The 27,705-nt window shown below is 43.6% G+C and overlaps 1 protein-coding gene and 2 long non-coding RNA genes across 5 annotated transcripts; 1 reads left to right on the top strand and 2 right to left on the bottom strand.

The window, feature by feature from the left end:
• Nucleotides 1-259: 259 nt before the first annotated feature.
• LOC132709020 (uncharacterized) lies at nucleotides 260-13,266 on the bottom strand. Its single transcript, XR_009620083.2, has 5 exons — nucleotides 13,182-13,266; nucleotides 6,649-6,851; nucleotides 6,417-6,528; nucleotides 2,402-2,527; nucleotides 260-552 (listed from the first exon to the last, which is right to left on the bottom strand). It is a non-coding gene; the product is annotated as an uncharacterized LOC132709020 (long non-coding RNA).
• LOC117656490 (uncharacterized) lies at nucleotides 9,857-10,593 on the bottom strand. The gene is made up of 2 exons (XR_004588961.3): nucleotides 10,382-10,593; nucleotides 9,857-9,942 (listed from the first exon to the last, which is right to left on the bottom strand). It is a non-coding gene; the product is annotated as an uncharacterized LOC117656490 (long non-coding RNA).
• HMGB3 (high mobility group box 3) lies at nucleotides 11,374-26,447 on the top strand. 3 transcript variants are annotated; one of them, XM_087877717.1, is made up of 6 exons: nucleotides 13,974-14,058; nucleotides 15,093-15,158; nucleotides 15,554-15,717; nucleotides 17,438-17,577; nucleotides 19,970-20,144; nucleotides 25,072-26,447. In XM_087877717.1, the coding sequence occupies exons 3-6, from the start codon at nucleotides 15,568-15,570 to the stop codon at nucleotides 25,222-25,224; spliced, it is 618 nt and encodes a 205-aa protein (XP_087733843.1). In that variant the 5' UTR covers nucleotides 13,974-14,058; nucleotides 15,093-15,158; nucleotides 15,554-15,567; the 3' UTR covers nucleotides 25,225-26,447. The 3 variants fall into 3 exon arrangements, with proteins under 3 accessions (XP_060537660.1, XP_060537659.1, XP_087733843.1); XM_060681677.2 differs by lacking the exons at nucleotides 13,974-14,058; nucleotides 15,093-15,158 and adding an exon at nucleotides 11,374-11,980; XM_060681676.2 differs by lacking the exon at nucleotides 15,093-15,158 and having other exon boundaries at nucleotides 13,312-14,058.
• The last annotated feature ends 1,258 nt before the right edge of the window (nucleotides 26,448-27,705 follow it).

Genomic DNA, 27,705 nt, shown 5'->3' with positions numbered 1-27,705 from the left:
TAAAATAAAATAATAAAATAAAATAAAATAAAATAAAATAAAATAAAATAAAATAATAAAATAAAATAAATAATAAAATAAAATAAAATAAAATAAATAATTAATAAATAAATAAATAAATAAATAAATAAATAAATAAATAAATAAATAAATAAATAAATAGATTTTTAAAACGATACACAAAAGCCCTCGCTTTCCTTTGGCCAGGAAAAACACACATGACTTTCCATCCTGTGCTTTTTTTTTTCTTAAAAACGCATTTGTTCCCAGCAGAATTTTATTTTTATTTGATTTTTTCCATATTTTTTTTTTTTAGGGAGGGAGAAAGAAAAAAAAAAAAAGACACTCAACCACAAATTGTAGCGAAAACTAATCTGGAAAAAAAAGGCAAAAAGCAAAACTTAACAAAAACAGCTGGGAAGATAACACACGAAGTCACACAGCCGCTTTCTACAATCGGTCCGTTGTGTGCATCCAGAGTTTCAGCGAGAAGGAAGATTGCTGAGTTGGCGGAGGATTGCGGGTGTTGGTACAACAACAAGGGCAAGGATCCTGTGATTCATAAAAAAGGATGGCATGAAGCAGAAGCTTTAGGCGGGGAAAGAAAGAAAGAAAGAAAGAAACCACTGGGGGCAGAATTTCGCGCTGTGAAATAAGTAAGGTGACCCCTGCTGGCCAAAAGGTGGAACTGAGAGGCGCCACAACCAAATTTAATTGTAATACAACTCCGTGGTTACACGGGGTTTACCTTAAAAACAGGCTGACTGAAGTTGAAGCCCATGCAACTTTACTAGATGTTGGGACTTATTCCATCACAGGTAGTCCTCAACTTACGATGGTTCATTTAGTGACCGTTCGAAGTCGCAACGGCGCTGAGGAAAGTGACTGATGACTATTTTTCACAGTTACCACCTTTGAAGCATCCGCCCCCCCCAATCATGTGATCCAAATTCAGACTCCTTGGCAACTGGTTCATACTTACGACGGTCGCTGTGCCCTGGGGTCATGCAATCCCCTTTTGTGACCTTCTGAACAAGCAAAGTCAAGCCAGATTCACTTAACAACCGAGTTACTGACTTACAAACTAGAGTGTTTTCACTTAACAACTGTGGCCAAGAAAAATAGGGGCAAAACTCACTTAGCAAATGTCTCACTTAGCAACGTGGATTTTGGGATCAATTGTGGTCGTACCTTGAGGACTTGCTGTATTTATATCCCACCTTTATGATTTTCTCAAAAAAAAACTTAAGGTGGCACTTCACAACCCAGGATTACTAACTCACTGGCTGCAGTGTTTCACTTAACAACTGTGGCCAAGAAAATGGGGCAAAAACTCACTTAACAAATGTCTCAGCAATGGAAACGTTGGACTCAGTTGCGGTCGTAAGTCCAGGACTACCTGTACTGTCTCCAGACCTCATCGGAAGGCCAGTTTCCTTGCACGGTGGCTTCCTGCGAGGCTCCCCTCTTGAAATGTATTTGAATGTTAGTAGCTGGGGTTGGCGATTTGGTTGCAAGCGTCACCATTCGAGGAGACGTTGTCCGTGCGCTTTGAGTTGATTCAACAGACAGCGCACGGAGGGCGTCTCCTCAAATGGTGATGAAACGTTTGCATCTAAAAATTGCCGAGCTCGGGGCTCAGACCAACGGCCCCAGACTCCACTCTTGGGGAGCTTCTTTACAGGGGGTCTCATCCCAATTTATTTATTTATTTTTTTATTTTATTTTAAATTTGTATACCGTCCTTCTCCCTGAGGACTCAGGGCAGTGAACAGCCAAGTAAAAACATCAAGTACAAATATTAAAATACAATTAAAGAAAAAAGATATATATATATATATATATATATATATATATATATATATAAATTTGGCCCCATTAATTAAAAACGATAAACAAAACAATTAAAAACACTTAAAAAATTTAGAATAATAGAATAGAATAACAGAGTTGGAAGGGACCTTAGAGGTCTTCTAGTCCAACCCCCTGCTTAAGCAGGAAAAGCTATACTATTTGTAAAGCAAATAGCAAATGGTTATCCGACATCTTAAAAACTTCCAATGTTGGAGCATTCACAATTTCTAGAGGCAAGTTGTTCCACTGGTTAATTGTTCTCACTGTCAGGAAATTTCTCCTTAGTTCTAAGTTGCTTCTCTCCTTCATTAGATTAGAATGGAAAGCTAAATTTCTTTTTTGACAGGAAAGGAAACGTGGTGTAGGGTTTCCTGCCTAAGCAGGGGGTTGGACTAGAAGACCTCCAAGGTCCCTTCCGTTATTCTGTTATCCATATTGTCCTGAATCGAGACTGGGTTAATGTCTTTTCCCTCTTAAAAGTTGTTTCCGTGATCTCGGCGCTTTTGGTGTGTTCCGGTCTGACAAAACGGACCGTGGCGCAATTCACCTTTTCCATGACTGTGGATTGTTGTATAAGGAGACCATTGAAGTGTGACCTTTTCTCCTCTCCCAAGCGTCCCGTGGAAAATATTTGTGGCCACCGGAGGAATGCTTTCGATCAACAAAGACAGGGCTGTGGCAGGGCGAAAAGCAAACAAACCCCAAATTAAAATCAGTTTTGAAACAATACACTTTATGGGAATTGGGCGGGAGGATTCCAAAAGGGAAAGCAGAAGAAAACGCAATTCTAGATTTTAGTCCTGTTGTGGGTCTGCGTTTCTCTTCCTTCGTGTTCTGAGTGCCAATGCACAACCAGGAAGAGCCGTAGAGAGCAGAAGCTCTTGCAGAAGGCCAGAAAGGTTGGAACTGAACTCACCTCAAGGGTTAAGATGTTCCCATAGGTAGGAGCCACAGCAGAGAAGGTCCTTCTGCTAGACTCTGCCAGGCGGAATTCCTTGACTGGTGGGGCCCACAGCATGCTTCTTCCCAATCCATCCAATCCAATCCCATCCCATCCCATCACAACACAACCTATGCCAACACAACACAACACAACCCATCCCAACACAACACAACCTATGCCAACACAACCCATCCCATCCCAACCCATCCTATCCCAACACAACCTATGCCAACACAACCCATCCCATCCCATCCCATCACAACCTATGCCAACACAACCCATCCCATCCCATCCCAACACAACCTATGCCAACACAACCCATCCCATCCCATCCCAACACAACCTATGCCAACACAACCCATCCCATCCCATCCCAACACAACCTATGCCAACACAACCCATTCCATCCCATCCCAACACAACCTATGCCAACACAACCCATCCCATCCCAACACAACCTATGCCAACACAACCCATCCCATCCCATCCCAACACAACCTATGCCAACACAACTCATCCCATCCCAACACAACCTATGCCAACACAACCCATCCCATCCCAACACAACCTATGCCAACACAACCCATCCCATCCCATCCCAACACAACCTATGCCAACACAACCCATCCCATCCCAACACAACGCAACCTATGCCAACACAACCCATCCCATCCCAACACCACACAACAATGATGGTTCTGGCAGTGCAAAAGCCAAGATTTGAAAGATCACAGCTCCCACCCCAGCGTTTTCCTGAATGCAAGGGGATGGATTAGGAAATTTGTGGGTTTTTTTCAGCAGCTTAATTAGCAGGAGAAGGGTCGGGTCACGGCGGCCATTCATTTCCACCTCTAGCTGCCATCCAAAAAAGCCACTTTGGCACACGATGTAAAATGTTTTCCAGGATCCTGGGGAGACTGGTGATTTATTTTGACTTGCAACAGCTGGACTCCCCCGTGCCCTAATCAGAAAGGGCTTTTGAGACTTTTCTCCTCCTCCCCCCAGCTGCTGCCAGTTTCCCCATTTTGAGTTTGCTGTGGAAAGGAAGAGACATCATTGGTTGGGTAAAAAAACCAGATTCACTTGGGTAACTTCTTCCTTCCTTCCTTCCTTCCTTCCTTCCTTCCTTCCTTCCTTCCTTTCCTCCCTCTCCCCCTTTCCCTCCTCTATTCCTTCTTTCCTCCCCTTTTCCTTCCTTACTCCTCTCCATTCTCTATTCCTTCCTTCTTTCCCTCCTTTATTCCTTCTTTCCTCTCTCCCTCCCTTCTCTATTCCATCCTTCCTTCTTTTCTCCCTCCCTCTCCCTCCTCTACTCATTTCCTCCCCTCCCTCCCTCCTCTATTCCTTCCTTCTTTCCTCCCTCCCCTATTCCTCCCTCCCCTCTTTCCTCTCTCTCTTCCCCTCCTCTATTCCTTTCCTCCCTCCTTCCCTCCTCTATTCCTTCCTTCCTTCTTCTCCCTCCTCTATTCCTTCTTTCTTTCCTCCCTCCCTCTCTTTCCCTCCTCTATTCCTTCTTTCCTCCCTTCTTTGTTTCCTCCCTCCCTCCCTCCCTCCCTAAGTCTGCAAAGCTTTTGGAAGCCTATAGGAAGTCCTCAATTTACAACCAATTGTTTAGGCACCATTCAGAATTACAATAACACAGTGAAAAAAGCAACTTACATCCGGCGCTTGCCCACGGTCGCATAATCAAAATTCAGAAGCTTGGCACCTGGCATGTACTTGCTCTGTTCCGGTGGTCCTGTGATTGGCATTTGGGACTTTCCCAGCCAGCAAAGACAATTGGGGGGAGCCACATTTGCTTAACGACCATGTGTTTAACTTAATGACTGTTGTGATCCCCTTAAAAAAATGGTTGTATTTTTCTAGAATTCTTGTATTATAAAAATCTCTTATCATCTTTCATTTCCATATTTTTTTATCTAACCATGGATAAAATAAGTCCCCTATCTTATAATCTTGTTTATCTTCTTGTTCTCTTAATTTCAAATGTCAATTTACTCATATAACATAAAGAAGTATTACTATTAGACCGATTTAGTGATGAAATGAATGTTGTAATATAAATTAATTCAAATCTTAGAATATTTTGTATAAAATGAGGGAAGAATGGCTATAGTTAAATAAATGATTAATGAGGACAATAATACATAGATATATATATATATATATCTTAGATCGATAATATAAGAATTTAGGTAAACTGTAAGCTGTGAATATGGTGAAGACACAGAAGACTTGTAACCAACCAACACACTGTGTGTAATTGAAGATGGTTTTATGTTTTTATGTATGTTTGTTTAAAAATAAAAAAGAGGCTCTTGCCTGCAAAAAAAAAAATGGTTGTAAAATGAGGCATGACTTACTTAACAGCTGCCTTGTTTAGTAGCAGCCCCCAATTACAGCTATAAGTCAAGGTCTACTTGTCGAATACAACAGAATGAAAGGTTTTATTCAGTGGTGGAATTCATTTTTTATACTACTGGTTCTGTGGGCGTGGCTTGGTGGGCGTGGTGTGGTGGGCGTGGCTTGGTACGCATGGCAGAAGGATACTGCAAAATCCCCATTCCCTCCCCACTCCTGGGGGAAGGGTACTGCAAAATCTCCATTCCCTCCCCACTCCTGGGGGAAGGATGTTGCAAAATCCCCATTCCCACCCCACTCCTGGAGCCAGCCAGAGGTGCTATTTGCCGGTTCTCCGAACTACTCAAAATTTCTGCTACCGGTTCACCAGAACCTGTCAGAACCTGCTGGATTTCATCCCTGGTTTTATTCTATTCTAGAGAAGTCTAAAAATAGAATTCTATTCTAAACTAGAGAAGTCTAATTTAGAGCCGTCTAGCATCTTTTTTTTTTTTTCTTTTCTTTTTCAGATCTGGGAAAGTCTCTGTTCAGATCCTTGGCAAAGTCAGCTTAAAGGGAAAACATCTTTGAAACTCTCTTGGAGCCGGGAGGGCTGTTGCTATCGGTAGCTACGATCAATCCCTCTGGTTCAAACAGAAGAATGGGTTGGTTGGTTGCTTCAACGGGAATCCCTCTGCAAATGAACAGACTGATGACTGGCATGCTTTTCTGATTGGGAGATTATTCGGAATAAATGCTTACAGACGTCAACGGATAATCAGAACTGCAGAAAAAAACAATTGCTATCAACCTGCCTCCCATTGAGGACCTGTCTACTGCACGAGTCAAAAAGAGGGCTGGGAAAATATCTACAGACTCCTCGCATCCTGGACATAAATTGTTTCAACTCCTACCCTCAAAACGACGCTATAGAGCACTGCACACCAGAACAACTAGACACAAGGACAGTTTTTTCCCCCAAACGCCATCACTCTGCTAAACAAATAATTCCCTCAACACTGTCAATCTATTCACTAAGGCTGCATTACTATCATTATTAATCTTCTCATCGTTCCTATTATCCATCTCCTTTTCTAATTACGACTATAACTTTGTTGCTAGTATCCTTACGTTTTATATTGTTTTATTTAGCTTGCTAGTACGATATGATTTTTGTGGATTGCTTATTTAGGATCCTATGACTATCGCTACGTGTTGTATCTTATGATTCGTGACGAATGTATTTTTATGATGACTATGATCACGATTGATCACTTACAGCTTTTGTGGACAGTGAGAGCTTATGCACCGGAGACAAATTCCTTGTGTGTCCAATCACACTTGGCCAATAAAGAATTCTATTCGTTTCTAAAATGTTCCACCAGCAGGCCCTGTGGAAAGAGGTGGAAATTGTTGTTGGCTTTTTCAGCACCTGGAGCTGTTCACCAAAGGAGATCTTAAAGCAGTGAGGTTCCCAATAGAAAATTATGACAACGTGTGTTATACTTAACTCTTCAAGTGAGAAGGTTGATCTATGGAGGCTCACTGGCTTTCAGGTGAATGCAGAAGTTGGAAGTGGCTGACCAACCCAAGCCATTTTAACCTTCCTTTCTTTTCTGTGATCCTTCTTGGATTTTCTTTTTTTAAAACTTTTACGATCCCCAAACGGTCACTAAATGAACTGTCATAAATCGAGGATTACCTGCACCGAATTCTGGGAGTTGAAGTGGGAAGAAAAAAAAGTGGGAAAGATAGCATCACTACCAGATGGATTCGTAACTGGCTGACAAACCGTACTCAACGAGTAGCCCTTAATGGGCCTACGTCTACATGGAGGGAAGCAAGCAGTGGGGTACCACAAGGTTTCCTCTTAGGCCCAGTACTCTTCAATATCTTCCTAAACAATTTAGATGAGGGAATAGAAGGGGAATTTACCAAATTTGCAGATGATACTAAGCTGGCAGGAATAGCCAACACCCCTAGATGATCGGCTCAAGATCCAGATGGATCTTGACTTTTTTTTATTATTATTATTTATATGCCGCCCTTCTCCGGAGACTCAGGGCAGCTTACAATGTGTTAAGCAATAACCTTCATACTTTTGTATATTTTTACAAAGTCAGCTTATTGCCCCCACAAACTGGGTCCTCAATTTACCTACCTTAGAAAGGATGGAAGGCTGAGTCGACCTTGAGCCTGGCGAGATTCGAACTAGCAGTAATTGCAGGCAGCTGGATGATAATAACAGGCTATTAGTCTGCTGCGCCACCAGGCTCTTGAACACTGCGCCCTATCTAACAAAATGAAATTCAACGTAGAGAAAAGGAAAATCTTACATTTAGGCAAGAAAACCCAAAAGGAGACATACAGACTGGGTGAAACCAGACTTAATAGTAACTGTGAGAGAGATCTTGGAGTCTTAGTGGACAACCAGCTAAATAGGAGGCAGCAGTGTGCCTAAAAAAGCCAATGCAATCCTAAATTGCATTAACAGAGAGATACAATCAAGATCAAGGGAAGTACTAATACCACTCTATAAAGCCTTAGTAAGACCACACCTAGAGTACTGCATCCAGTTTTGGTCACCACACTATAAAAAAGATGTTGAGACTCTAGAAAAAAGTGCAGAGAAGAGCAACCAGGATGATGAGGGGACTAGAGACCAAAACACACATGATGTCCAGACATCTTAAAGTGACCCAAGGCTGAGAAACGCTGAATTAATTCGACGATTTACGTCTGACCAAGAGCTCACTTACATCTTTAAACCAAAGCTGTCCTTAAATCAAAACCCAACATTCGGTTCTTGCCCCAAGAACCAAATGGCTCTTCAAGGAAACAAGGGGGGGGACCCCAAGACACATTGCCCCCACCGCCTCTTTCCTGAGGCATCTCCTCAAGCTTTGAAACAATTTTTGCAAGGCAGAAATTCAACAGGATGTTGTTTCGTCCTCTCTTCCCAGGAAAACCGGGCCCTCCCTGCTAGGCAATCATTAGCCGCAAAGCAAATACCGCTACACTTCTCTTCTCTCGTTGTGTTGTGTAATTCCCGTCTCCCCTGACAGACTAAACAGAGAGGTAACAATCAGAGATATATTAAAACTGGGGGGATCTCCCTAAAGAGGAAAAGAAAAAAAAATCTGCAGTGTCATCCCTCATGCCTTACGTTCACCCGTAAATATGTTGGATCCACACAATATACGCCATTAGTTTGATGTGGAAAGTCAAAACTGGAGGAAGGCATGGGAAGGGGCCTTGTTTTTTAAGGTAGCCATGTCCCTTTCTCCTGATCTGGCTACCCCATTCCTAGTTCCAATATTTTTTAGTCTATGAGTGTAGTTTTTAATACGTTTAAATTTACTTGAAAGACCCTTCCTTCTCTCCCTCCCTTTTCCTTCCTTCCCTTTTTTTCCTTCCTTCCCTCCCTCTTCCTTTTTTTCTTCCTTCTTTCCTTCCCTGCCTTGCGATGACTCCAGGCCCCTTGGAGTCGTTTCTTGATGGTTTCTTCACATCTTAATATTTTTATTCTTTGCTCTATGAGGGTACATTTTAATATATTTAAATTTACTTGAAAGACCCTTCCTTCCCTCCCTTTTCTTTTCTTCCCTCCTTCCCTACCTTTTCCTTCTTTTCTTCCTTCCTTCCCTGCCTCCAGCCCAATCTTGTGATGACTCCATGCCCCTTGGAGTTGTTCCTTGATAGTTTCTTCACACTCCAATATTTTTATTCTTTGGTCTATGTGTACATTTTAATACATTTATATTTACTTGGAAGGTCCTTCCTTCCTTCCCTCCCTCTTCCTTCCTTTCTTCTTTCCATCTCTTCCTTCCTTCCCTCTTTTTCTTCTTTCTTTCCTTCCTTCCTTCCCTGCCTCCTCCCCAATCTTGTGATGACTCCATGCCCCTTGGAGTTGTTCCTTGATAGTTTCTTCACACTCCGATATTTTTATTCTTTGGTCTATGTGTACATTTTAATACATTTATATTTACTTGGAAGACCCTTTCTTCTCTCCCTCCCTCCCTCCCTTTTCCTTCCTTTCTTCTTTCCATCTCTTCCTTCCTTCCCTCTTTTTCTTCTTTCTTTCCTTCCTTCCTTCCCTGCCTCCTCCCCAATCTTTTGATGACTCCATGTCCGTTGGAATTGTTCCTTGATAGTTTCTTCACACTCCGATATTTTTATTCTTTGTTCTAATGAGTGTACATTTTAATAATTTAAATTTACTTGGAAGATCCTTCCTTCCTTCCCTCCCTCTTCCTTCCTTCTTTTCCTCCCTTTTCCTTCTTTCCTTCCTGCTGCACTGGTACTTCATGTGATCTTGATTTAATCCCTCTGTTGATGCAGCCTCGGATTGCACTGGTTTTTTTGGCAACTGCTGCACACGGCTGGCTCATATTCAAGCGATCATCCACTAAGACTCCAAGGTCCCTCTCTCAGTTACTGGTTTCTGAGCCAGGTCTCGCCTAAGCTGTACTTATACCTTTGATATATATATATTTTTTCCCTGCCTAAATGTAAAACTTTGCTTTTCTCCACATTGAAATTCATTTGGTTGGATAGAGCCCATTGAAAAAGTTTGTCAAGATCTTAAGTCAAGATTTAAGCAGGAAAAAAAAAAATCAGGATTGCAACAGTGTCTCCCCTTGAAGTCAAATCTAATTCCCGTCCAGTTTCTGGGACCAAAAGAAAATCCACTCCCAAAAAAATGATCCGTTCAAGAGCTCAGCTCAGAGATCTGTTTTTATTGGGAAGGGATGCTTTTAAAGTTTAGTCCAGTTACTCCGCATCTCCGCCGACCTCAGAGGGTTCTGCGAAGAGAAAGATTGTGAATGTCACGTTAAGCCCTTCGGATCATGCAAATACATTCAAGGCGGAAATATTCTGAATCTTTATTTAGAAGTAATCTCCCCTGAATTCAGCAGGACTTGACTATCAAGGCCACATGCCCCGGAGATCAAACAGGAGCTTATTGCGCCTTGCTTGGTAGGTCAAGAAATATCACAATTGGGGTTTATTAAAGCTGCCAAAGTTGGACACCCTTGCCTTAGGAAGACCTTCATTTATCTGTTTAAATTCGTGTTTCTCTACTTTTGGCAACTTTAAGAGGTGCGGACTTCCTCTCCCCGAATTTCCCAGCCAGCAGGAACTCTGGGAGTTGAAGTCCATACCTTATTCATGTCCCTGCGGTTGAGAGACCCTGGTTTAAAAGATGCTGTTGTTAAAAAAAACCCTTTCGGGGTGACTCACCCCCAAACAGTCCCAGCAGACTCAGCCTTTGAATCGGAGGGAATCCTGACTAACCCTAAAGGGTGTTCGCTCCCTAAATCATCGACGTTCCATATCCAGGTTCAGATTCGGAGTCTCGGCAGCCACGAGAAAAGCCAAGGCAGAGGCTGCAGCATCTTCGGCTCTCTCAGGTGATGGAGGAAAAGGAATTCTCCTTGTCTTTTTTGCAGTTTTCCCCCCAAACCTCCTTTCCCCACCTCCCCTTTTATTTTTGCCCCATTTCTCCCCAAAGTCCCCCTCCCTTCTCCTCCTCCTCTCTCTTTCCCTCTCACCTTTCCTCTGTCTTTCTCTTCCCTGCACTCTCTTGCTTTCTTCCTCCATCTCTTATCCTCCATCTCCCCCTCTCCCCTCTTTCTCTCGCCATCCCCCATTTTCTATCTCCCTCCCCCTCTGTCTGTCCTTCTCTCTCTCCCTCTCCCATTTTCTCTCTCCCCCTCTCCTCTTTTCTCTCAGCTTGTCTCTCTGCCCCCTCTTTCTCTCTCCCTCCCTCCCTCTCCTCTCCCTCTCAGCTTTTCTCCCTCCCTCCTTCTCTCTTCCTCCCCCCACTCCCTCCCCCTCTCCCTTTCTCTCTCTTCCTCTCCCCTCCTTCTCTCTCTCCCACTTTCTCCCTCCCTCCCTCTCCCTTTCTCCCTCCCTCCCTCTCTCTCCCCCTCCTTCTCCCTCCCTCCTACTTTCTCCCTCCTCCCTCTCACTTTCTCTCCCTCCCTTCATCTCCCTCTCACTTTCTCTCATTCTTTCTCTCCCCCTCCCTCTCTCTTTCTCTCTCACTTTCTCTCCCTCCCTCTTTCTCTCCCTCTCTCTCCTTTCTCTCACTCTCTCTCCTTTCTCTCATTCTTTCTCTCTCCCTTCCTCCCCCTCCCTTTCTCTTTCTCTCTCTCTCTCTCTCCTTTCTCTCCTCCTTCTCTCTCCCTCTCTCTTTCTCTCTCCCTCTCCTTTCTCTCCCTCCCTCTCACTCTCACCCTCCCTTCCTCTCCCTCTCTCCCTTCCTCCCTTTCTCTCCCCCTCCCTTTCTCTTTCTCTCTTACTCTCTCTCCTTTCTCTCCCTCCTTCTCTCTCCCTCTCTTTCTCTCTCCCTCTCTCTCCTTTCTCTCCCTCCCTCTCTCTCTTATTCTCTTTCTCTCTCCCTCTCTCCCTTTCTCTCTCATTCACTCTCTTTCTCTCCCCCTCCCTGCCCCTCTCCCCTCCCCGGTGTCTGTGTGCTACCTGGGGGGAAGGGGGGGGAAGCCAAGCGAGGGTGGGTGTTTTGTTGTTTTCCTTTTCCTTTTTTTTTTCCCTTCCTTTTTTCCTCTTTCCCCTTTTTTGAATGAACGACCTGGCCTCGGCCAGCCAATGGGCGCGCGGGCGCCTGCTTCATATTCATGAGGCCGGGGGCCAATGGCGAGGCGAGGAGGTTGTTTTAAACGGCAGAGCCCCGCAGCCAATCAGGCCGCTCTCGTAGGCAGCCAACGCGAGGCTGACCAGCCGCCGCCAGCAGCGCTGAGCCTTTAGCGCGTCGTGCGAGCGCCTCGCTTTCTTCCTCCCTTCCTTCCCTTATTGCTTAGGTTCACGCGAACAATACAGGTAGGTGCCCGGAGCCCTGCGCGGCAACTTTTTCCGGGGGGGGGGGGCCGGCAGCTCCCCTCCTCTTTTTTTTTTTTCCTCCCCTCTTTTTTTTTTCTCCCCTCTTTTTTTTTTCCATCATTATTTTTTTTCCCACCCCTCTTTTTTTGTTGTTTGTTTTTTTTCCCCCTTCCCAAAAAAAATACATATATAAAAATATACATACAGACACGCATTTAAATACAGTGTATCTATTTCCAACCCCGTCGATACAGTATCGATTTTTTTTTTCTCCCCTTCCTTCCTTTCTTTCCTTTTTTTTTTTTTTTTTTTATTTTTGCAATTCCGGCTTTTTTTGAATGCCTTCCTCCTCTTCTTTTTTTTCTTCCCCACCAACTTTCTAACTCTTTTTTTTTTCTTCTTCTTCTTTTCCTCCCCTTCTCTTTCTCTTCCTCTCTTTTCCCTAGTTTTTTTTTTTCTTTCTAATAAGGAGAGGGGGGGGGGGAGAAAAAAAAATCCGATTGGTCCCAGATTGGGCTGGTTGGTGGAAAGGGAGTTTTCCCCTTCTCTGCCTCGTGGGTGGATAGGTGGGTGGGGGGCTTCTCCACGCGTGTGCGGGTTTTTTTTTTTTTTTTTTTTGCAGGGGGCGAAAAGGGGATTCTTCCGGAGCGGGGGTGCCTAATCTGCAGTGTGTGTGTGTGTGTGAAAACGTGCTTGGGTGCCTTGAGATATCTCTTATCTCCCACCCTGCACGCACCCACCCCACCCCGAGCCGCGGAGTATGGGTTTTCCGCGGCTCCGGGAGTGGAGCATGGGTTTTGGTGCAGCAGCGGTTGCTAAAAAGCCCGCATGGGGAGGGATGGGGGGGGGTGGAGGAAAGGGAATGGGACTCCGGCTTTGCGCTGATCCTTGCGCTTGGGGGGTGGGAGGGGGGGGTCTTTGGGCAGGATCGGGGCCGGTCCAAGTTGCCCGGCCGTGCGCAGTGCCTTGCCGTTTTATCCTGCATTCATAATGGCTGTCCGTCCTTTTTTTAAAAGCATCTGACAGAAACGTGGGAAGGGGTGGTTGGGGGGGGGAGATATATCAAGTCCTGCGAGTCCCGGGCAGAGCGAAATAATTTCAAACCCCCCCCCCTCCCTTCTCGTTTCCCTTGGTCGGGGTGTTTTTTTTTTTTTTTTTGGTGGGTTTATTTTTTTTCCCCTCCGTCGGATCGCCCCCAAACCTTTCGTTTCCGCTCGCTTTCTTTCTCCCCTCTCCGAAAAGGCCCCTCTCGTCGTCCTCCGTCCTCCGCGAGACCCCGAGCCGACCCTTCCTCGCGCGGTCGTGGGCTGTTGGCTTTTTTTTTTTTGCTTGTGTGTGTTTTGCCTTAATATGGCTGGCGTTACAGTAGCAGACCTAAAGGAAGAAAGACGGGAGGGAGAGCGACGCGGGGGCAAAATCCGCCCGGGGGCCCCCCCGAGCCCCGCAACCTTTCTCAAACGCCCCCTTTTCTTTATCTCTCTCCTCTCGTGCCCTTAGCGGGGCGTTGAAGCCCCGAACCGGGCTTTTTGGGGCGTCCTTTCCTCCTCTCCTTGGGCGACCAGGCTTGTAATGGCTGCGCGCAGCCTTTGTTAAGACTGGCGATTGCGCTAAGCAGGGGGAACGGCGGGGAGAGGAGGGAGGGGGGGGAGGCCTCTTTCCGAGCGGTTTCTCGGCCCTTTCCCGTCATTTCTCCGCTTCGAGACCGGGCTGGTTAGAAAGAGCATCGCTTTTTCTACAAAAAGAGCCCGGTCCCGTTTTTTTCCTCCGGATGGCCGTCCGACAAAAGGCTTGGAACGGAAAAGGCGAGCGCCGGTGGCTTTGTTAAAGCGGCTCGCATTGCCTTTAGAGAAGCCATTTTAGCGAATGGGGATCTGACGAGGCGAAAGGGAAGCGCTCCGCTCTCGCTCTCTCCCAGCCTTAGCAAAGCCGGATTGCCTGCGCAGGGGCCAAGGAGCCCAGACGAGGGTCTCCGCTCGGGACCCCCAGGACTCCCCGAACCCCGCTGGACCCCCAGAACTCCCCAAAGGTGGATTTGAGAGGCAGTTTCTTTCATCAAGAAACGTTTCACAAAATGGAAGGTGAATTATTGGGACCGGGAAACGGGCGCTGGTTTTTGGTGGGGGGGCTTTTTCGCCCCCTTTTCCCACCCCAAGACAAGGGCAGGTTTCCCCCCCCCTCCAAATACGGGGTGGGGAGAGGGGGGGTCTCTCTCTCTCTCTCTCTTTTGGGGGGGCACCTGCCCTTGTAGCCCCCCCTCTCCTTGCCTGCTTTTTCCCTTCCCCCCCCCCCCCACCGAAGGGGAAAAAAAATATTTATTTTTCCCAATGACCTTGGGGTGGAGAGACGAGGAGGGGGGCGGACCGTAATAATTTTTTCCCCCCATTTCTTCTGCTTTTTGAAACTTTCTTCTTTTTTCTTTCTTTTCTCTCTCTCTCTCTCTCTTTTTTTTTTTTTTTTTTTTTGCAGATGGTGCAACAAACAAGATGTATTTATAGAAAGGGGGGGGTAAGGGTGGCGTGTGTGTTTTTTTTTAATGCAACTTTTGCAAAAGGAACGGGGAAGGGGTTTTTTTTGTTGTTGTTGTTTAAAAACGCAACTTTTACAAAAGGACAGAAGGAGGAATGGTTATTTTTTTTTTCCCCCTGGGGAGGCGTGCCAGCCACCGAGATAGTATTTTTTTTCCTAATAATAATAATGCAAAGGATTTTCAACTTTTTTTTTTTTGCTAAGGAGGGATTGCAAAGCTTTTATTTTTCCCTAGCTGTGCTGGCAGAGGGAAGAGGGTTGATCGCCTCCCCAGCGAAAGGAAAGCTGCCCCCCCTTTTTTTTTTCAGGAAAAATAAATAGCTTTTTTTTTTTTTTTTTTTTTGCAAATGCAAATCCTTCCCTTCTCACAGGAAACTTGTAAATGAGATAACAACTGTCCTTTTCCCACAAACTTAGCCACGGATTGACCAACCTTCTTAATATCCACAATCTCTTTGGATAAAAAAAGGCACTGCAGTCTTGTGATGTGTACAATAATTAAGTAAAAAAAAAAAAATCTTTAAATGGAATTGAACTGTCTTCAGAGGAACTGTTTTGTTTCCCCCCCCCCCCCCCCCGGGATCAGAGAGAGGGTTGCCTGCAGCTATCTTGACACGGGAAAGTTGAAGTTCTCCAGAAGTTTAAAAACCAAGTGAGTGGGCCAGCAGTCCCAGACTGCCAAATCCACAAGTGGGCACCCACCTGTTTAAAAATCTCAAAATATTCTGGCCCTGTGGGCTAGGTTGTTTTTTATGAGTTGTGAGTAGAGGAATTGGACATGGGTAGTCCCAGGCTGGTGCATGGCATAACATCAAAAAGAGGCGAAGATAAATTTTTAAAGGAATAGATGATCTATTGGGTGAGCCTGTTAGGGATTTTCCTGGGAGAAGGAAAATATTTTTATTTATTTATATATCCTCCTTTAAAAAAAAATATTTCCCCATTTCTCAGTCAATTGACGGGGCTGCAGAGTTGCACGTATTGGTTTGGCTGCAATGGGGCAAATGTAAGATTTGGTTTTTCAACTTGGATTGTTTTCCTTTTCAGCGTTTTCTTTAAACATGGCGAAAGGCGACCCCAAGAAGCCGAAGGGAAAAATGTCTGCTTACGCGTTCTTCGTGCAGACATGCCGTGAAGAACATAAGAAGAAGAATCCGGAAGTTCCTGTGAATTTCGCAGAGTTTTCCAAGAAATGTTCAGAGAGGTGGAAGGTACGGTCTGTCTGTCCCCCAGAATAAATTCTTGTGCTTTCCCACACACCCCCACCTGCTATTCCAAAGAACTGGCCAAATAGTTCATAATTCATTAAATTGACATGCCATCCAACTTCCGACGAAAGAAAATTTCGAATTTTGTCTCCTGCATCCACACACGGATGACCTTCGACAGCCCCTTTTCTTAGTTATTTTACCTTCTCGTAGTTAACAAATGTGAGGGATGCGGTGGCTCAGTGGCTAAGACGCTGAGCTTGTCGATCAAAAGGTCGGCAGATCAGCGGTTCGAATCTCTAGTGTAACGGGGCGAGCTCCCGTTCCTTGTCCCAGCTTCTGCCAACCTAGCAGTTCAAAAGCATATAAAAAAAATGCAAGTAGAAAAATAGGGACCACTTTTGGTGGGAAGGTAAGAGCGTTCCGTGCACCTTTGCCATTGAGTCATGCTGGCCACATGACCACGGAGATGTCCTCGGACAGTGCTGGCTCTTCGGCTTTGAAACGGAGATGAGCGCTGCCCCCTAGAGTCGGGAACGACTAGCACATATGTGCAAGAGGAACCTTTACCTTAGTTAACAAATGTACTTCCTTGTATCCTATTTTCAGTAGAGTGAATATAGGGGCACCGTGTCCAGAAGGAAGTTTGGAGTATTTTTGTGGTTGATTATGCCCCCTGTGGCAACAATTTTGGGAGGGCGACTTCCACCTGGTATCAAAACTCCAGATGGGCCCTTGACCAAAAGTTGGCCTCCTCCAAGGATTCTGAAGAAGAATGCTTAAGACACCACCCCATAACTATTTGGCTTTCTTTATTTTGACTAAATTCATTAGGGTTTGTGATGGTGACAATCCTACTCTCGCTGTTTTGTTTTGAAGACGAGAAAATCATGTGGCAATATTACATCAACTTCACACAGCACATTAAACTACTGTTGGTTTGGCAAGCCCTCCAGATGGCCGAGTTGGTCTACACTAACCCATGATTTCTGAAAACAGCAGGTCCTAAATGCAAACCAAACTTGACTTTGTGGCAAAGGAAGGAACATCAACTCAGTTGTATGTTGGCTTGTTTCTGGGGAAAAGAGAAAGATTTCTTGCTGACTGGTTTGGAATACTCTCTCTAGCTGATATCACCCATGCCATTGAGATACTGAAAATGTTCTTGAGGTTTATTATTTTTTTTTAGGACTCCTAGAAAGTGAGTTTTATTGATCATGGTTGAAGATCAGCCCAACTGCTGGTGGCTAAAGATATCTCAGCAGGCTTTTGGTTATTTGCAGAGTTTCATATTTGATCTTTCCAAAGTTGTTTTCAGAATGTGGAACACAACTGCAGTAGCCATCTTCCATACTTGGAAACAGCTGCATTTTCTCTGAAGGACCTGTTCAGAAAAAAATGTCCTCTTTAGCAGCTACAAAATCCTAGTAATGTGTATTGTATGGTTGCTTTAAAGCACCGTGGGTGAGCCTTGTGTTCACTATATTGCCTTTGAAGATTGAATATGAATTGACCCTGTACTTGGTTGATGTCTCTTCCGATGCTTGAGAGATACTTGAACAGATAGCTCTGAAAAATCCCATCAAAGGATTTATCTCCCCAATTCTTGTTCTGGAACTGTGGTTCTACCTCCTTTGATGACTTCATTTGGAGTTTGTTGGCTGGATTTTGTGTGTTGTTTTTTTTTTTTTTGTAGGATTCATTGATTCTCTTTGTCTTTCAGACCATGTCAACCAAAGAGAAAGGGAAGTTTGATGAGATGGCGAAAGCCGACAAAGTACGATATGATAGAGAAATGAAGGATTACGGTCCAGCGAAGGGTGGGAAGAAGAAGAAGGACCCAAATGCACCCAAGAGGCCGCCGTAAGTAGACGTCACCCCAACCATCTCAATTTCTGGTACATTTTTAAAAGCAGTTCAATACTTGCAATGGGATAGCATGACATTCCTGAACTGTTAGCAGCAGCTTTAAAAAGCTGCTTTTTAAAGTGGCTGTAACTTTCAGTTGCTGTTTGCATGGGGGAAATCTAACCCAGCTGGTAATTAATGGTCCTAGTTGAGAATCTTATAATATAATATAATATATAAAAATATATATATATATAAAAAAAAAGCCTGAATCCCGAATGGGACATTTTTGTAGTGAGTAACTGATACAAAGGGACCCGGTGGCTCATTGGCTAAGACACTGAGCTTGTCGATCAAAAGATTGGCAGTTCAGCGGTTCGAATCCCTAGTGCCGCGTAACGGGGTGAGCTCCCGTTCCTTGTCCCAGCTTCTGCCAACCTAGCAGTTCGAAAGCACATAAAAAATGCAAGTAGAAAAATAGGGACCACCTTTGGGGGGAAGGTAACAGCATTCCATGCACCTTTGGCATTGAGTCATGCCAGCCACATGACCACGGAGACGACTTCAGACAGCGCTGGCTCTTCGGCTTTGAAACAGAGATGAGCATTGCTCCCTAGAGTCGGGAACGACTAGCACATATGTGCGAGGGGAACCTTTACCTAACTGATATAACCACACTTCAATAACCAGGTTCGATTGGCAGCCAGCTGTTGAAGAGTTGTTCCTCTTCTGATTTCACACAAGACTTCGGGCTTCCATCCAGATGTTTTTGAATGCTACAGTTTTGGAAGACAGAGAGGGTCTTTATGATACTATAAATTCCCTGCAGCTGGATTAGCGTTACTTAAGCATAGCTTCTCAAATCGGGCCTGGCTGTCGTCTTTTTTTAAAAAAATAGATTTAACACGGATCATTCCTAACTCGGGTTACTTAGCTCTCCTAATTGGGATAATGTTAAAGTTGAATTGTCCTCATTTGTCCTGCTTGTTCTTCCTTTCGGGTTAATGTCAGCGTTCCAGAAAACCCCCAACTCCAAATAAAAACTCCGAGGCAAGCATTTTCTCAAAGTTCCATTTATTAGAGTAGGGATACTGGCACATCTGGGAAAACCTGAATCTGAGAGTTCTGGGTTTTTCCTCAGTAAATCAAAACCCCCAAAAACCATCCCCTCACTCCTCAGTCCATCACATGCTCCAATCACCATCCGTCCCATCTCGAGACATCACTCCAACCGCTCTCCTCCTCCAGATGCAGGATCGGCCTGACCTTGACCGAAAGGAAGAATGCTATTTTGTCCAAATACATTCCCTCTACTAAATCCCCCCCTCCTACTTTCCCACACATGAGAAGGAGGCAGGGTGGAAGCTTCCAGCCTAATATGCCTTCCAAAGCTGACACTTTAAGTGGGATGTTGGAGAAACTCTTTGGATTTAGCTTTGCGAAAGGGTGTGGATTGCAGCCTTGCTGGAACATAACCCTGATGTGTTTGGGAGTTTTTTGGTGGGGTTCTGGATCTTTTGCTGAGTCCCAGCTGGTTCTCGGTAGCTCCTTCTGACACCTGTGTCAGAAACTACAATAAGAGGCTTGCAAGCTTGAGACTCCAGCGTTATCATTCTTACACTGCCTCTTTAGAAGCAATTCATTGTACCTTGGGGCAAAAAAACATTGGACCAAAATACGCACATGGCTAGAAATAAATAGTAAAGCAACACATAGATTAAAAGCCAGAAATATTTTTGTTGGGCATTCTACCAGAAAAATATAATAAAAGGGAATGCCTATTTAATTTCACGTGTGTTAACTGCAGCTAGAATTGTGTTTGCACAAGAGTGGAAAAATGAAAGAGATCCCTACAGATGAAAATGTTATTTAAAAAAAATATTAGAATGTGCAGAAATGGGTAGACTAATGTTCAAAATTAAGAAGGGAGACAATGAAAACTTTTTAACATGGGATTTGTTTTATCAGTGGTTAACTAGCAGAAACAGAAGTTAGAAACCTAAAGGCATAAATAAGGAAATGGTTAACTATATTGAAGATTTACCAACATGGATAAGCAAATATTAGTATGTGATTATTATTAACGTTATGAATATTGTTATTTTCCAAAAATAACTGTACTCGGACAACACACTGTTTATATAGACTAAGGGTCTTCAAACTTGGCAGCTTTAAGACTTGTGGACTTCAACTCACAGAATTCTCCAGCCAGGCAGAATTCTGGGAGTTGAAGTCCACAAGGCTTAAAGCTGCTAAGTTTGAAGACCTCTGATATAGACATTGAATTTTTTAATTTTTTTTTAAAAAAAATAGAAGCAACTCATTGCAACTTCAAGCCACCTCATCCTAGTTTTGCTTCAAAGCTCCTGGCCCGCTCTCATTTTCAGCTCTCCTGTATCTTCCCCAGGTCTGGATTTTTCCTCTTCTGCTCGGAGTTCCGTCCCAAAATCAAGTCCACTAATCCAGGCATTTCCATCGGAGACGTAGCCAAGAAGCTGGGCGAAATGTGGAACAACCTCAGCGACAGCGAGAAGCAGCCCTACAACAACAAAGCCGCCAAGCTGAAGGAGAAGTATGAGAAGGTAAGAGTTGCTTGCTGCAGCCTGACAGATTCTAGGTAGCTTTGGCCCAGGGAGAGAAGTTGATGGCCAGGCTGGGAGAAGCCAATCCATGGGCCGTTCTTGCTTTGTGGAGCGAATCTAAGAATAGGTTTGTGTGATGCTGGTTTAATCCCTATATTTTGGAGTCCTTGGTGCTCTCCGCGCTTGGAGGGTTTCTTATTTATTTTATTTTATTTATTTCCAAAAATTTATATGCCGCCCTTCTCCCTAAGGACTCAGGGCGGCGAACACAGGTTAAAACATACAATAATAAAAGGTAACGTAATTAAAACCCAGTTAAAACAACGACAATAAAATAATAATAGCATAAATTCTTGCAGGCGTTTCATTACCAAACTAGGTAACATTGTCAGTGTTAGAAGGGTGTGTGGTTTGCTGTCTCTTTATATATCAGTGGCTTGCTCTGTCAGTGTTAGTGGATTCACCAGTAAATAAACAACATTCTAATCAAAGATCCATCAATATTACTTCCACCAAGCTAGTGGTATATAAAAATAAGAGCAAACCCCACTCCCTTCTGGCACGGATGATGTTACCTAGTTGGGTAATTAAATGTCTGCAAGAGAACCACCAAGCTCAGAGAGGACCAAGGACCCCACAGCCCTTCTGCTTCTCATCTATTCCACAAATCCCCATTCCCTTCTAGCACTGATGATGTTACCTAGATGGGTAATTAAATGTCTGCAAGAAAAAAAACAGCCAAGCTCAAGAGAGCACCGAAGAGCCCAGAGTTCAGTCCTGAGCAACAAATGTTCTCTTCCGTTCGAATCACAATATTATGTTGTGTGCGGCAAATAATCGCGTGCAATATTGAGAAGGGAAGCAGAGAAAAGGTGCTTTTGAGTCAGACACGAATGTCCCCGCTGCGTATCTTGATGGTTCATAGAGCATCCCAACCAAGCCTGTTTCAGGGTTTATATCCAAATAGAGAACCCCCTTCTAAAGATAATGGTAAACTGGCATTTCAGTGATTTTATTTTTTTAAAAAAAATTTAAGACCTCCGTGGCGTACAACGTCTCAGCACAATTTAAGGGTTTCAATAGTGACACTACAATTCCATTCACAGAGAGAGAAAGAGAGAGAGAGAGAGAAAAAAACCCCATTTACATTTCAACAAAATAATAAAGATAACTTAAAAGGTCTTTTTTTTAAAAAAAAAAATGAAAATTGCAAATAGGACTATTTGTACTGGTGTTTTTCCCCCTCCCCACTCTTTTCCTGCTATTTCGCATGATGCCAGCCCCCCCCCTTTCCCGAGAAAATATATATATCCCCAAGAAGTGCTGAGTAATTTTTTTTTTTAAAAAAAGTGTTCTGGACTGGCATTTATTGCTGTTTGTATTCTGCTTTTCCTCCAGGAGCAGATAAGCGGATTGGGCTCTTGGTATTCTTCAGGCGTTTTCCTGTAGACATTTCACTACCCGCTTAAGTAACCTCATCAGTGCAACAGAGGGAGGCGTATGGGTTGAGGCGTGGCTTTTTCCATGATTAGGATATTGTTTCTCCCTGGATTGTTTATCTGGTGCAACTTTGGAGTAGCCTAGGGCCAATCCAATTGCCAACACTTAGACAAGCAAGAAGAAGCAGCAGACAAAACAATGAGGGAAGAAACCACACCCCAGCTAAGTTGGGCAGGCCAATTTATAAATAACCAGCGAACGCCACTCCTCCCTGCACTGGTGATGTAACTTAGACTGGTAGTGGAATATTTGGCAATCTTCAGGAAAGCACCCAAGCTCGAGGTGCGCCGAGAACCTATCTGTTCAGCTTCGATCTATAGATAATTTTCTTAACTGGATTCTATTTTTCTATTGGAAAATAGAATGTCAGGCTTGGAAATTCACAAAAACAACCCGAAAGGAGAAATACTCCCGAAATAATTATTGCTAAGATAACCAAAGGTTGAACATGATAAAAATCACCGGGAGTCTTTATTTTGGTTGCTAAGTTGATTAAAAGAACCGTCCTGGGACTAGAACCGATTTTACGACCGTGATTGCCACGGTTGTTAAGTGAATCCAGCTCTTCCCCCCCCTCCCCCCCCCCACTGTTGACTTGTGCTTGTTGGAAGCCAGCAAAACTTCTCACAAATTTGCTGGCTTGTCGGAAGCCAAGCAAACGAAGCCACCATCGGGATGCTGCCATCATGGTAAATCCAGCCCAGTTGCCAAATGCCTGGCTTTTTTTTTTTTTTTTTTTGACCATGAGACGCTGGTGGTCATAAGTGCGAGTCAGTTTCCAAGAATCCAGATGGCGACCACGGTGGTGGTACGACAGTGGTAACTTTGAGGATAGCTTGTGAGTCGTTTTGTCCAGTTTCTGAAAGATGCCCTAATTAATTCATGAGCCAAACTTCAGAAGAAATAGTCATTTATTAGGAGCACCATTTCAGCAATACTGGGATGCAGTTAGGACTAATCCTACGTAGATTTACCTTCCCCTATGACCCTGTCTCTCCCCTCCTCCCTGGCCATGTCATAAATCGCTAATTTACATAAATCACATAATTCTCCAATTAACCACTTTGGCTGGCTGTGAAACCTAACACCCTCCTCCTGATTGCGACACGTTTCTTCTGAGGGGACCTAACTTCTAACTGTCATTAAATGAGTGGCTTAAGGACTATCTCTACTCTATCCAAGGGGTCTCCAACCTTGGCAACTTTAAGACTTGTGGACTTCAACTCCCAGAGTTCCTCAGCCAGCAAAGCAAAGCTGGCTGAGGAACTCTGGGAGTTGAAGTCCACAAGTCTTAAATTGGTCAAGGTTGGAGACCCCTGCTCTATCCAACCGTTATGAAATGAATAGTCCTTAGTCAAGGACTACGTGTTCCTCCCTAATCTTTAGCCAAGTGTCCCAACAGATACATCGTTGGCTTTTAGGGTTTGGTTTCCTCCCCACTCCTAAATCAGAAATGTTTTAACTCATCCCGTGTAGGAATCTTCAGGCAGGTCATGCCATGAGTTTCTGACTTTGAAGTGACTTTAAAAAAAAACTCCCTAAAGTTAGTGAAGATAGGAATGTGCTTTTGATATATGATGACCGTTTTCGCCTCGTCCCGAGTTCTGCTAAAAGAATTAAGCCCTTAAATGCGCTTAAAAGACGAGTCACATCCGTTGCAAAAGCAACAACAAGGAATCTGTGGCATGATTTAACGATAATTATGTTGACAGAGCAAGCGGAAACTCCTTGGGAAGTAAAACTTTCTAAGTGTCTTTGTCTCTCTTCTATGTTTTATTTTGGGTTAGATAGTTGTAGCAGAAACTCTGATTAGCGAGCGACTGGCAAGCATTGTTTTCTGGCATTCTGGTGGAAATTCAGGCAGATTATTATTATTATTAGTTTATAATATAAAATAGAAAAGAAAATAGTAGGAAAATAAGGGAGAGGGAAGGGAAAAAGAAAAGGCAGGGACTTCCGACTCGATTTGGTGCAGTAGAATAAGATAAGGGCATCAAACCTCAACTTTTTACTTTTACATAGTAGCATAAACCAGCCATTTCTATAAAAACAAAGCTATATAATCGGTAAAATGCGGGTTTTGGTTCTGGCTAGTCTAAAGAAAAGACTAATTAGGGGCGACATGATAGCAGTATTCCAGTACTTGAGGAGCTGCCATAAAGAAGAGGGGGTCAAATTATTTTCAAAAGACTCAGAGGGCAAGACAAGAAATAATGGTTGGAAACTAGCCAAAGAGAGAAGCAACCGGGACTTAAGGAGAAACTTCTTAACAGTGAGGACAATTAATCAGTAGAACGGTTTGCCATCAGAAATCGTGGGTGCTCCATCAATGGAGGTTTTTAAGGAGAGTTTATCCAGTCACTTATCTAAAATGGTATATAAATAAATAACTTTATTGTCATTGTACATGTATACACAGTATACCCATACAACAAAATTCACTTAACATCCAAAGACCAGGTCCAACACACATAACAATCCCCAAACACACTCCCACCCACCACAAATTCCCCACTCCTAAACCACCCAAACATCCACGCAACAGACCAAGTAATGCTGTCCAACAGCTCACTGATGGTGGCCCTTTAGTTCATTGTTGAGTGCAATTATAGCTCTGGGATAAAAACTCTTCAGAAAACGTGCGGTCCGAGTTTGAATTGTTCTGTATCTTCTGCCAGAAGGCAACAGTCCAAAAAGATGGTAAGCAGGATGGAAAGAGTCTCTGAGAATGTTATGCAACTTCCTCAAACAGCGAGATTCGAAGTTCTCCTGTTTCAGCAGGGGGCTGGACTAGAAGACCTCCAAGGTCCCTTCCAGTTCTATTCTAAATTCTAAAACCTCAAGCACAAAGTCCAGAAATGGTTTCCAAGTAGAAACAAAAGTATTGCGGGTTTTTTTTTTTTTGTTTTCTTTAAATCAAAGCAGTCAATTTAGCCATTCTCCGTCCATTTTTGCAGCCATTTGTGGGAATTGAAGTGTCCTTCCGTTTCCAAATTCGGGCAGTTTTAAAGCATTGAATAAAGTTTGAAGATAAACCAACTGCGCCTTGGCTCGGGCATTTAAGCCCAGGTTTAATTAGGCTTAATAGCAGTAACTTAAGAGGGATCTTGGAGTCTTAGTGGACAACCAGCACTAAATATGAGCCAGCAATCCTTAATTGCATTAACAGAGGGATTCAATCAAGATCAAGTGAGGTACTAATACCACTCTATAAAGCCTTAGTAAGACCACACCTAGAGTACTGCATCCAGTTTGGGTCACCACACTATAAAAAAGATGTTGAGACTCTAGAAAGAGTGCAGAGAAGAGCAACCAGGATGATGACCTACAAGGTCCCTTCCAACTCTGTTAATCTGTTAATATTTGGGCCCTTTACCTAAACCAGCTGTAAAGGGCAAACTAAACTTTCTCTGTTTGAATATTACAGGATGTTGCAGATTACAAATCTAAAGGCAAATTCGACGGCGCGAAAAGCGCAGCGGCCAAAACTGCAGCAGCAGCCCGGAAAAAAGTGGAGGAGGAGGAAGACGAAGAGGATGAGGAAGACGAGGAGGAGGAGGAGGAAGAAGACGACGAATGAGAAACTGTGTATAATCCTCGTTTCCATGTGAATACCATAGAGTAGGGGAAACACCATTCGGAAAAGAGAAAAAAAAAAACACACACACACACGAAATCCTGCGCCTCTCGTTGGAGACGGTGCCTTATTTGTCCTTTATTAAGATTTTACCACCCCAAAAATTTGGTTTTTTTGATCACAATATACTGTAGCCTTTTTGGAAGTCCGTAAATAAAAAGCGCGCTAGGGAAAAATGCAGAAACAAAAATGGAAACCAACAACAACCATTGTTTTAACCTGGTTTACATTCAGTAGATTAGGGACCCTCCTTCGGGGGGCTCCCCGCCTGTGTAACAAAGTTGTACATATTTCCAAACATTTTTAAAAACAAAAAGGAAGAGAAAAAACAAAATGGAAACAAAACGGAAACTCTCGTGTTCTCCTAACTCTGTGCACTTTTTTCCTGTCGGTGTAACAAAGCATTTAAAAATGTTTCAAGCATCTTATTTTTTAATTTGTAAGGTGGTGTTTAACTATATGGTTATTGGCTAGAAAAATCCTGGGTTATAAACTGTACATATCTATAGTTTGTAAAAACTAGACAAATTCTTGTAGTTCATGCTTTGATGACCCCTGAGAAAAGAAAAAAAGGGGGAAGGCTTTTAAAAGGGGGTTTGGGGGTGAAAAAAAAGCCTCTCTTGTGTGTTTTTTTCCTCCCCTCTCCTCGGGAAAGGCCGCGTCTCAAAGCGTGCACCACGAAAGTAGATCTAATTTACACTACAGTGAGCGTACATTTAGCTTAAAAGTTGTCTTTTTGTATATAGTGAAATAGCATTTCTGCGGCCATTCTTAGTTGTGAAAGAAAAAGGGAGGGGAGGGGGAATTCAGCCGGCATGAGATAAAAAAAACAAGAAATCGTTATGGATTCCTTTTTTTTTTTTTCCTTTTTTTTTCTTTTCCTTTTTTCTTTTTCTTTTCGTTTAAAGCGGGGTAGTTTTTCAACCAGAGCTTGTTAAAAAGTCTCCTTCCCGCGGTCCGCTTTTAAAAGTTGAGGGGAAGAAGGCGCAGAAGAAGTTCAAAAAAACCGCCTCTGTACTTTAAAAAAATAAAAAGAAACGGGAAGGGGGGGGGGAAAAAGAGGAAAAAAAAATTTGCGACGGAACATTACGTTTGGTTTTTTTTGTATGTTTAGAATGCTGAAAATGTTTTTGAAGCAAAAAATAAACAGTATTACATTTTTAAAACTTCTTGACAATATTCTAAGAGTTCCTGCTTTTAAAAAAAAAACGAGGTTTGTTTTCTCGAGCCGCGGCTAAAAGCAAGATAACGGGCGATGGCGGCACGGACCTCTCGTTGAGGGCGAGCGGGATGGGGCTGTTGATCTGAGACAAGATGGCCGCGTTGAGGGGGGGGGGGTTTGCTGATCGAAGACACTATGCAAATTTGAATCTTATTATACTTGAACAATATCAAAAGCTGAGGGAAAGACTTAAAACGGGGGGTGCGAGCCGCCATTTGCAAAGGGTGACCCGAGGAAAGGGAAGAGCAGAGAATTTCTTGATAGTAGATGTGTGGGGTACGTTCCTGGCCCAAATGCTATGCTTTGTAAATATTAAAATGTGCCTTTTTTGTCTCGTGTGTTGATTCTCATGGCGTTTTTTTCTTCTCTTTTTTTCCCCCCCCAATTGACTCCTTCCGGAAGTTCACTGGTCATGGGACACAGAAGCAAGGTGAGGGAGAAATGGACTCCCAGGCTTGCCCCAAAAATCCTTCCCTCCTCCCCCAGAGGCTACTTGGACTTTTCTGGTTTTTTCTTTGAAGAGGTTTCGCTTCTCGATCCGAGAAGCTTCTTCAGCTTCTCTCGGAAGCTGCTACTCTCAAGAGCTGAAGATGCTTCTGGGATGAGAAGCGAAAGGTCTTCAATGAAAAAACAGAAAGTCCAAATTGCTTCTTGGGGTGGGGGTGGGGGGGGAAAGCACTTTTGGGACAACCATGACCCGAATGACAGAAACTCCATAGGCCTACTCCCAGTCTGGATTTACTGTTGTGTTGGCCGTGGTCTCCCAACTCCGTTCAATGGCCTTGTGGGGAGGGGTGTGTCTGGCGTTTTTGAGAAAGGAACACCCTTCTACTTTGACTTAATTCGACTAACAAGGAACGCGTTCCGTTGTGACCTTCAGTTTCCAGAATCAAATACAGGTAGCTCTCAATTTACGGCCACAATTCGGCCCAGAATTGACGTTGGTAAATGAGAAAATTTGTTGAGTGAGTTTTGCCCAATTTTACGACTTTTTTTTTTTTTTCCAATTTGTTAGGTGAATTGTTTCTCGCATTAACTTTGCTTCTCAGAAGGTCGGCAAAGGGAATCTTGTGACCCAGGGATGGTGACCGTCATAAAGTCACTTTTTTTTCACAGCTGTTGTAACTTCAAACGGTCACTAAGTGGACTGTTGTAAGTCGAAATCACGTATAACATGATCCGGGATCCAGGTTTTGGAAACA

Source organism: Pantherophis guttatus, chromosome 12, assembly GCF_059756535.1.
Source record: "Pantherophis guttatus breed Tessera chromosome 12, ASM5975653v1, whole genome shotgun sequence".
Taxonomy (NCBI): Eukaryota; Metazoa; Chordata; class Lepidosauria; order Squamata; family Colubridae; genus Pantherophis; species Pantherophis guttatus.
This window is presented reverse-complemented; position numbering and strand designations above follow the sequence as displayed.

Excerpts from the sequence above, each read along its gene's own strand:
- HMGB3 (XM_060681676.2), top strand. Across the intron at positions 15,718-17,437 it reads AATGTTCAGAGAGGTGGAAG|ACCATGTCAACCAAAGAGAA; the intron begins GTACGGTCTGTC and ends TTTGTCTTTCAG. Across the intron at positions 20,145-25,071 it reads TGAAGGAGAAGTATGAGAAG|GATGTTGCAGATTACAAATC; the intron begins GTAAGAGTTGCT and ends TGAATATTACAG.